Below are 10608 nucleotides of genomic sequence, written 5' to 3'. Positions count from 1 at the left end.
AGTTCAGTTCAGTTCAGTTCAGTTCAGTTCAGTACAGCTGTATGTTGCCCTGTTGTCAGGAAACCTTCTCTAAAGCTCAGACTCCTCTTCGGCTGATGCTCACCGGTCAGAATACATTGGTCAGACGTCATTAATCTGACTTTAATTAATGGATGATTATTAGAGCAGCAGAAAATATACCAAAAATATTACCATCAACTTTAGGAACTTCCAAAAGTTTCACTTCAGAAACCATCTGGTTTTCAGCTTCCTCCTGCAGCGTCAGCGTCATCGGCTCTGGATCAGCACAGTCCACTAATTCCTCCACGGCTGCCGTCTCCTCCGTTGTTTCCTCCTCCCCCTGTGTCTCGTCTAGCCTTTCTCCCGTCTCTCCTCCGTGTTCCCGTTCCTCTGTCTGCTCCCTCTCAGTCTGTGGAGAGAGCGTGTTCTGGTCTTCCTCTCTGCACTGCTGAGGCTGCAGCTCCTCTTCTTCGCTCTCCATGCTGGTGACAAAAGCGGGCTCTGCGGACAGAGGAGGGCTGAGGGACGGCTCCTGAAGGCTGGGGGGGGTCAGAGCGGGTGGAATCTTGGCCATGGCAGAAGCCACGGCCGCGGCCAGAGAATGCGGGGTGTCGTACAGGGCAGAGATGGCCGAGGAGATGCTCTTCTGTAGGTCCTGGTTCTTGCTCACAGAGTCCTCCTCGTCGGAGGAGAAGGAGGGCAGCGTCTCCAGGTTGTGTTTCAGCTCCTCGTCCAGAGGCTTGCAGGGACTGGGGCAGGTGCTGAGGGGCAGCTCCTCTGCCTCGGCCCGCTCCCCTTCAGTCAACGTACCTTTTGGAGGAGTTTGTGGCAGTGAAGGAGGAGCAGGAGGCGGAGATAGGGGTCTGATCCTCTCCTTCAGAGATGAGCAGGAGTTCAGGGGCTGCAGCTCGCTGCCGTCATGTCCTGGATCCAGGCCGGACTGTTTTTTGCCAGTCTTTAAGAAATCCAAAAAAGAGTCCATGAACCCGGGTTTGAAATCAAAAGCCTTTTCATCAGCCTGTAAAAGAAGAGAGTTTTTAATTAAAATCCCAGAGTCACGTGTGTGTGATTCAAACCACAGACAAACAAACATCACTTCATCTCATTGTGAATTTATGTTGCAGTTTTTTTTGCTGTTCCAAACTTCAAATTTCTTCAAATATCAATTCATCAATATGAATTTATTTGAAGAAAAATTTGATGGAATAAAAAAAAGAATTAATTACAGATTTTTTTTTTTACAGAACTGTGCAGTAGTATATATTAGTAGTACTTTTTGGTATATTGTTAATGATAAAAATGATTTTCAAATTATTTCACCTCTAAAATATGCCCTAAGTAGATAAGTTATATTGGGGGACAGACAGCAGGTGGCAGCACAAGCCCTGCTCCTTAAACGCAGTAACCATGGCAACAGCTACCCTGGTAACAGCCATCACTCTTCTATCTCTTTGTCAGTCAGGGAGCTGGCTGTCAATCAGCTTTAACCATCTTTCCTTCCAAAACCCCCCCAAAAACCCCAGCAACAGGAGGGAAAATGGAATTTCTCAGATTCGGCTCCTCTTAAAACGCACCTTTGAATTCAGGCTGGAAAAAAAAAAAGGATCAGCAGCCTGGGTACAACGTGACTGCTTCAGTGAGGTCTGAGAGATGCTTGGTAATGCATGGTGGGGTGTGTGCTGAGTGGAAGAGGTAAAAGTTACAGTACACGCTGTGAGGTGGGGTTTCTGAAGGAGGTGAAAGGTCTTACTGAGGAGGAGAGTTTGTGGAGAGCAGCCCAGGCTTCAGGGTTCAGAGGATCCTCCGACTCCTTTTTCCACATCATCTGTGTTCACACGAACAAGCGTTAATACATCCATTCAGCAACGGTCATGTTTTTAAACTAGACTCTGATGACTGAGGGTCAGAAACATCATCATCATTTTATTATTCAATCGTCTTTAGGTTGCTGCCTCCAGGTGTCGCCACCTAAGACTACTTGACTCTCTCTATGTCCTGCTTGTTCTACTGTTCCACCAACCATGACCAAATACTTATCAATGAATCATCTGTGGTCTGATCATCTTCCTTCCCATCTTCACCTCACCTCTCTGACTTTACCTCCAGTCTCTGAACCAACGATTTCACCATTGGTGACAGATGTTCAACATTACGTGTTTTTTTTTTTTATAGAATGACAAATTGTTTATCTGTTTGTTCATGCAAGACTTTGAAAATCTCTATTCCGACCCACACATCATAGCAGGTCTCACTACCCTCTTATAGACCTTCCTGTAACATTAATAAAATATGTAGCACAAACATCATGTTGTAGTTCTCCTCTCTCACCACTGTTTTTCTGACGTGACCTGTTTGGGGTTTTTTTTTTTACCTCTTCAGCTTTGTGCTGATGCATCGTTGTTGTGTCTTTCATCTGGTTTTGCTCATTTCTGCTGATGTCCATGGTGTTGCTAGGTCCGGGGCTCAGACCCAGAGTTGGCGCGGAGCCCACTGATCCATCAGAGAGAACCGGTTCATAATTTGACAGAGAGTCTGTTCTCATTGACGATTCAGAAGGTCGTACAGTGGAAAGAGGCAGCTTGATCTAACAGAAGAAAAAGAAAACCCAGCCCACGTTTGAGAACCGACCGACCGACACCAAACAGACCTGATTGTTTGTTAACCCTAGTTGTATTTATGTCATGTTCCTACGAGATCTTACCTTGATTGGTCTGATTGGGTCTTGCATCAGCTCAGGTGGTTGATGGTGATGCTGTTGATGATGTGGTTGGTGTGAAGAACAGGAAACATGTTGCTGCTGTTGGTGCAGGTGATGTTGCTGTGGCTGTTGCAGAACTTGATGGTGCTCCTCCTGTTGTCTCTGATGTTGGTGCGGATGTTGCTGGAGATGTTGCTGGCTGAACTGTTGATGCTGCTGCTGCTGCTGCTGCTGCTGTTGATGGTGATATGGTAGACTTTGTGCTTTCATATCCAGATGCATTTCCACACGCCTGTCCTCCTTCCTGCCTCGCCCTCGGCCTCGTCCGCGACCTCTCTTGCTTTCGCCCGTTGCTGATCCAGTAATTCCCCGACAATAGGGGGGTTCTGGCAGTGGACGTATGCGTGGTCTACCGCGTGGGCGGGGGGGACCTTCACGTTTTGGCTTAGTAGGCTTCCTGCCTCTTTTCTTGGGACCGTCATGAGTAAGAAGCTGTGGAGTTTGCCCCAGGGCAGAGTAGTTGCTAGGGTGGCAGAAGTCCACATCAGTCGTCAATGGACTGAGCCCACCTAATCCTGACGGCCCACCAGCCTTCCTACAACTAGACACCAAGTCAGGAAGTATATCAGGAAGGCGTCGGCTGTTGAGGCGGATATCAGCTGGGGCATCAGCCTTATCCTCGTCATCCTCAAATTCATATTCCTGCGCATAGTTTTTCTTTGTTTGAAGTTGAGGCTCACGTCTATGTTTGAGCAGGTGGAAGGAGCTGGTTTTCAGCAGCTTCTTGGGACGAGAAGAACAGAAGATGGGTGAGATTAGACCAGGAGTGCTTGAATTTCCACCCACAGCTCCCATCAATTTGTTTATTGCGCCATCTACTTGGACGGCCGAGTTTAATCCGATGTTAGCGGTTTGTGAGTGGAGTAGACCAAGTTGATCAGTATTGACAGTAGAGGGAAGCTCGTTGGTCTTCATGGTGTCAAGATCCATGTGAAGACCACTGTTCCCTGGTCCTGGATGGTTCCTGGAAGGATAATATGGTCCATAGCCTTGATCGTTGTGATGATCGATCATGTCATAGCTTTCACTTTCCACACCTGCAGCTTTTAAGGTCTGCAAACCCTCTTGCCCTCGACCATGACCTTGTGTTAGGCCTTCTTGGATTGCCTGTCCTGCCCCAGAATCCCGGGCACAGCCAGTCTTGTAGTCAGCTGAACTGAACATGTCCTCCATCTCTGGAAAGAACGGGTGTTCTCCATCATGTAGAAGAGAGTCTGTGAAGCAGACTTGTGTCATAGGAGTAAACCGTTGCTGCATAGCTTGGTTCTGTCCGACTTTACAGTCTGGGTTGACTGTGTCGAACCTGTGCTGCTTCAGCTGATCCAGATGGGAGTGTGAAAGCTGGATCTCAGACTCTCTTTGTTGGGACTGCTGCTGCTGCTGCTGTTGGAGAGACCCCATATTTGTTGCCATCCTGTGGGGATGTCCGTGTGGTAACTGAGAGTGTGACATCTGATGGTGACCTTGTGCTTGCTGCTGTTGGTGGCAGTGAGGCTGAGGTTGGTTGAGATTATGTAGATGAGGGTTGTTGGACAAACCCAGGTCAGGTTCAGAGAGGAAATCATTCAAATCTGATGTCGGTTGTTGGCCAATGTGTTGGGGTGTAAGTCTGTGAAGCATGTCGTCACCTCCACCCTCACCTCCTCTGATCGTCATCCCGATCCTAGTTCTCTCCAGAGCTCCACCACTGTCCCTGCTGTTAGCCTGGGATAGTGACTGCTCTAGTATATCGAGAGAAGGCAAGGAAGTCTGACTGGCTCGATTTGGCTCTCTAGACTGGGGTCCCATGCTGTAATGCGAATCTATCCGTTGGGTCTGTTGTTGGAGTTGGAGTTGTAACTGTGAGGACTGGCTCTGTGAGTGGGATTCGACCCTGGAGGACCCTGTTCCTGCAGAGGAGCCAATCATGGCCTGTTGCCTTAAGGGATGCTGCTGTTCCTGTTGGGAAGTTTGTTGGGGATCCATCTTGGTGTGGCTGGGTTGGGATAGAACAGATTGAAGCATGTGGGTTTGATGGGGGCGTGCTGGGGGTGAATCCATCAGAGAGAGTGGAACCTGGTTCTGTTTGGTCTGCTGCATCTCTGGTGTGTTACACAAATATGAATCTTCACTTGCGACGGCAGTCTTGTTCAGTTTCATGTGATTGTGTGGCTGGGAATGGGGAAGGCCTTGCTGAGAGTGTTGAGGGTGCTGTATTTGTTGCGGGTGCTTGGGCATCTGTGGGTGTTGGGTGTGGGAGGGCACATGTAAAGTGTGATGGTAGTGGTGCGGGTCTCTTTGCTGACTATAGGAGTCCTCTTTTCCATAATGGTCAACAGGTCCCATGGAGTCATGCTGTGGTTGGCTGGAACAGGTCACATGGGAATGGGAAAGAGAGCCAGCGCCCCCTCCTATCCCACCAGCAGCGGACTTTAATATGGTCATCTCTGACTTGCTTTGCTGTTGTTTCTCTTCTGAAATTTCCAACTGACTGTTTAAGCCGCTCGCTGCCTCCATAATTGTCGTTTCAGAGCCAGAACTGCTGGCTGTGTTGTTGGTACGAATGACACTCTGAAAGTTATAACGCTCTTCTGAGATCTTATTAATGTCAAACAGCACCCCCTTGCTTTTCTCATCTCTTGCCTCTGGGAGAGGCTGAGGGATTGGCTGAGCCGGCAGATGATGCTGAGAGGAGTGAGGAGCTGAGTCCTGACCGTGGAGGAGGTGGCTAATAAGGAAATCATCGTCCTTCTCCTCTTCTTGGGATTGCTGTGCTATCAGCACGTTGGTCTCTGGTTTTGGCTTTGGTGGTGAAGCGTGATAAGACTGATTTTGTGCTTGCCGTGTATCGTGAAGGTCTTGTGGAGAGGATATAAAATTAGGAGAGAGGATGGAGGACAAATATTTGGTGGCACCTGATCCTCCGGGGGACTGCGCAGGGCGAACCGCCGCCGGGGAGTGCAGTCCAGGTCGACTTATTGTAGAGCTGATGGAGGACGAGGGGCTAGACTCAGACAGGTGGTAAGAGACGCTGCCTCCATTACCAACATTGGTAGATACACTTCCAGATACGGCAGAGCCAACACCGCTACCAAGAGCAGGAGCTCCTGATACAGGCCCACTTCCTGTTGATTCTCCAGCATGCCCATACCCTACGGATGGACTGCCTTCCCTTCTCAGAGAAGATGAACCAAAGCTCGAATCCCCAAAGAGCATCTCTGCAGAGAACGAGTGTCCTACGGTGCCCACGCCATTGAACGCCTTCACTCCGGTGACCTCTGGTCCAGAGCTCAGGTCCTGGGAATGTGGTGAGTTAAAGCCAGCATACGAGTGGGCCTTGTATGCAGCGGCTGGCTGAGTGGGTGAGTAGGACTGGACATGTTGCTGGGGAGAGGTCTGGTCTGGCAACCCAGTGCTAGAGTTGGCCACAGACAGGGAGCCATATGTTGGGAGGCATTGTTTGGGTGCTGGTTGCTTCCCAGATGATAAAACTGGAAGAGTTGTTGGCACCTGCTGCGGCGGTGGCTGCTGCCGAGAGGGCGCAGGCAGTGAGCCAGTGCTTGGGTTGGAGCTGGAGGATGATGAAGAAGAAGAAGTGGAGGAGGCTGACGGTGGAGTGTGTGGAGTACGGGTGGAGGATGAACCGGATGAGGAGTAGCCACTACTGGAGCTGGAACATTTAGCTCCCTTAGCTACAGATGATGATGTGGTCAAGGAGCTAGAGGACGAATAAGGAGGTTGGATGATGGGGTGATATGACTGGGCCTCTGTTCTTGATAAGGGCTTCAGGTCGGAGGATGGACTCTGTTCTCCCAGAGGGCTGCAGGACACACCAGGATGACGGTGATGGCCAGGTATCTGCTGATAACTCGACCCACCACACGTGACATACTGGTGCAGCGGCAGTGCAGTGGAATGAGAAGGAGGTGAACGTTGGTAATGTTTGATCACACTGTCTTGCCTTGAAGCCCTTTCTGGAGCAGTCAGGGGCTGAGCCGGGGTTGCCGGAGGCAGAGCTGGTGCGGATGACAGCATGGATGTATTATAGAGGTGGGCGGATTGGTTATGGAGCTGTGAGGATAACAGGTTGAACTGGGAAGGTGGCATGTGGCAGTTTGAAGAAGATGAAGGTGGCTGAATCTGTGAGGGCACCGGGGGTTCGTGTGAGCCCCGGTAAGTGGCGCTGTGGGAAAGTAAGCGGTCGAAGCCCAGGCTGGATTGAGAGGATGGTTTGATGTGCAGCAGGGGATCGTGGGGAGACAGCAAACCGTTAGATGACGGGCTAAATGTCGGCGTATCTTGTAAGGAGAGTGAAGGGGTGAACGCTCGTCCAGTGAAGGAGCCAGGATGCTGATATGCAGACAGAGTAGAAGAAGAAGGAAAGGTGCCGGAACCTGGAAGTGCTCCCGACATAAAGAGCTCCGTAGGGGCGGGGCCATGCATTGCTAGGAGGCAAAAGATTGGATGGAATATGTTAGTCGATCTAAGTCAGTGTATATATCAATAACATTATTATTATTATTACATTTATCCACTGAAAGTTTCCTCAATAAACACACAAAAATAAATACTGAATAGTTCAAAAAATTGACACTTACAAGTTTGCCAGGACGGTGTTCGAAACTGAGAGAGGAGGGAGGAAGCGGAGGAGGAGGACTGTGGGCCTCGTGACTCCAGAGCTGAAATCAGATTCATGACGGAGGGGTCAGGACCAGAGGGCCCGGAGTGATGGAGGCCGGCATCAAACAACGCTGAGAGACCTAAGAAAAAAAAACATGTCACTTGCATTCTGTTGTCTGGTCTGGTTTCACCGATGTTAATGATCTCAATGTGACTTTTAATTATTATTATATTCATATATTTTTATGTTTTTTCCCCATTTAGATCAAAAATAGGAATAATTAACACTCAAAATCCAATACTTCCTTAAAGGCTAGAAACCAGAGATTACCAAAAACAATCTAAAGATGAAATCCTTACCAAGCGCACGTCCGAACCAGATGAAATCCTTACCAAGCGCACGTCCAGCGGAACCCCAGGTCCCACCCTGTCTGGTGCTTCCTGGGTGGTGGTTGGGTGCATACCCCTGAAGAGGGTGGGGGGGTCCATAGGCTTGCCTGTGGAGCAGCTCTGAGTCTGCATGGGAGGCTCTGGAGCTCCCATACACAAAGCTAGGAACAGAGGGGAACAGAGGTGACTTAGAGACTGATTTCTGTCCAGAATATCTTCACTCTTTACATATTTCACATTAGTATTCATTGTATTCATTACAACGGAACGCTAAGGCATGTTAGAATTTCACGTGTCTGCCCCCTGCTGCTATCAATAATAAAGACAAAAAAACATTTGTCGATAAACGCCTGCTGTTTCATCAGTACCGAGGTACCGGTCCGATGTCGTCAGGTATTTTATGGCAACAGGAGGAAAAAAACACTACACACATTATATAAACATATGAATATATTTTAGTAAATTATTTTTCAAAAAAATAAATAAAACACTACACACATTATATAAACACATGAATATATTTTAGTAAATTATTTTTCTATACATGACTTTAACATGTTGATTTTATTACAAACAAAATAACTTTTAAAGGCATCATTCTCTGTCTGATTTCTTATGAGTAATCGCGATGCATAGATTCCAGCCCAGTAGGTGGCAGTAAAGCACCTTTAATTTGGTTGCTAGCCCAAAGAATTGATGTCAGTGGACAGAAAAAAAAGTTTGATGAACTACTAACATTTACTGGAATTATAAAAACTTTTCTGACCGTGTCAAATATCATTTAAAAAGAAATGTGATTTAACAACAAAACCCCTAATTAATGTATTTTTTTTATCTTGTATCATCACTAATAAAAATGTTTAACCTGTTGTTTATTAGGTGTTTATGGGGGGGTAGTTTGGGGGCCCCGGGGAGTTGTTTTTTTTTCTGCCAAATGATAAAATCCGGCCCTGCTCGTCTGGTGTTTCACGTCCAAACCCAATTTCTTTTTTTTACCTGAACAGCCAGGTTAATCTGGGACATTCGACTAAAGGTTCTAAGCCCACTTCGTGTTAGCATGTCTGGAGGCCGCGCTGGATTCCTGCACACGCAGGCTGTCTGGACGGAGCCCGCGGCTGGTTCTGGAACCCAGGACGGGATCACCCGGCCCGGGACGACGTGTGCGAGCACAGACCCGGGCAGGGTGACTGTACACGAACTGGCCGAACGAGTGAGGAGCAGCAGCAGCAGCAGGAGCAGCAGCAGGAGCAGCAGCAGCAGCCTGTTAGCCTGAGCTGCGAACACAGACAGCGGGCTCACAGCTGACACCGAGCCCGCAGCATGTGCAGCCCCTGGACACGTCTGCCTCTGGTTCTGCTAGCACCAGGGTTCTGGAGGCTTTGTCACTAATGATTCACTTTATCCAGCGGCTGTCAGCGGCTGATCCCACCGTCAGTGGCGGCAGGAGCCGTGGCTGTTTGGACCGGTCCGGTGTGGGCATGAAGCAGCGGCGCTGACACGTTGTTCCGGGAGCTGCGGGACCCGAGGAGGTTCTACAGGGAGAAGAAGAGTTCTCTCCCAGAAGCAGCAGCGGCTGAGTACAGCCTGTTACTAGCGTCAGTACACGGTCAGTCATGGAGTCAGTGAACCGCTGTCACACACCACTCCAGTCCCAGTCCAGACAAAGCTGCAGCGGGGACAATGCCGTGCAGGAGTCCGCATGTAAGCTATCATTTTCCCCATGAATAACACAGTCTGCTCCCAGGCACAGACCCATCCCCCTTCATTTTTTCTTCGCTGCTCTCCTTCGTCTCTCTATTACTATTAACCTTCCATTGCATTCCATGCATTTTAGAGACACCCCCCCTCCTCCTCTTCCTCCTCCTCCTCCTCTCATTCCCTGAGATGACAATACGCCAGGCTCTACCTGAGCAGCAGCAGCAGCAGCAGCAGCAGCATGTGCCACGGCATTGTTAGAACCTCCACAGTGTGGATGTAGAAGCCCAGGCTGAAGGCTTACCTTGCTTTGGCGGATCTGTCGTAAGTCCATCCCGTCCCAGCCCCGAGATCTCCGAACCCTGCAGCAGAATAATTCCTGTCCATGAAAGAACAAGGAAGGAGAGGAGAGAGGAAAGGAGAGGAAGGGCTGGATGAAGATGGACAGAACGTGGAGGAGGAGGGGGAAAAGGGAGGGAGGAATCTCTGCTCAGCTCTGCACTCCTTTCTGTTTATTTCTCCAGCTTGACGGCTCTGTGTAGACTGGGAGGAACAGGAGAGGAGGAGGGAGGAAGGGGGGAAGAAGGAGGAGGGGGAGGGGGGGTCACAGCAACCAGGAGCACCTCCTCCTCCCTCCGCTTCTTTTCTCGCCTCTCCTCTCCCCTCACATATCCCACTGTCTATTGTCTCCCGTGTTAAACTGATGGGCTGTGGAACAGATGCTTCATGTTGTGGAGCAGCTTCTGCGGCGACGTCCAGACACAGGACCAACAGCTGCCGCTGCTGCTGCTGCTGCTGCTCACTGCCTCCACACTGGAGCTATTTCCCCCTCACTTGCCTCACAAGACGCCATGTTTCCAGAGGAATGACTGGACTGGCGTTCATCCCTTCCTTCCTCACGCGCACGCACAGTAGCACAGTGGGGAGCAGCCTGGTGGAGGACAGTAGAAACACTCCACGGTGGTCTGGCTGCTGCTGCTGCTGCTGCGTCTTTACAATGCTGCGTAACACACTGGTTCTCTAATGGGAGTCCGGGGACCCCCGAGGGCCCCTGGCACACACTCACTAATCTTAGAAACACTTGCAGCCTACGGATTGTTCTCCGGGAAAATATCTGTGTATGAAGGTCTGAGAGAGGTGAGATCAGTGAGTCACAGTCAGGGAGG

The 10608-nt window shown here is 49.6% G+C and overlaps 1 protein-coding gene across 1 annotated transcript in view; it reads right to left on the bottom strand.

Moving 5' to 3' along the window:
• The window catches only part of prr12b (proline rich 12b), a 15127-nt gene extending 4522 nt beyond the window's left edge, over window positions 1-10605 (bottom strand). Inside the window, exons 1-7 of the mRNA XM_025064532.1 lie at window positions 9747-10605; window positions 7751-7908; window positions 7336-7497; window positions 2702-7182; window positions 2372-2584; window positions 1751-1825; window positions 161-1018 (exon numbers count right to left, since the gene is read on the bottom strand). Of these exons, the coding sequence (XP_024920300.1) occupies window positions 161-1018; window positions 1751-1825; window positions 2372-2584; window positions 2702-7182; window positions 7336-7497; window positions 7751-7908; window positions 9747-9829 (6030 nt within the window). The 5' untranslated portion in view covers window positions 9830-10605. The remainder of the gene's footprint in view (window positions 1-160; window positions 1019-1750; window positions 1826-2371; window positions 2585-2701; window positions 7183-7335; window positions 7498-7750; window positions 7909-9746) is intronic.
• Between the last annotated feature and the right edge of the window lie 3 nt (window positions 10606-10608).

The sequence above is a fragment of the Cynoglossus semilaevis genome, chromosome 17, assembly GCF_000523025.1.
Source record: "Cynoglossus semilaevis isolate Cse_v1.0 chromosome 17, Cse_v1.0, whole genome shotgun sequence".
Taxonomy (NCBI): domain Eukaryota; kingdom Metazoa; phylum Chordata; class Actinopteri; order Pleuronectiformes; family Cynoglossidae; genus Cynoglossus; species Cynoglossus semilaevis.
Note: the sequence above shows the minus strand (reverse complement) of the source record. Positions and strands in the feature narration are given on the sequence as shown.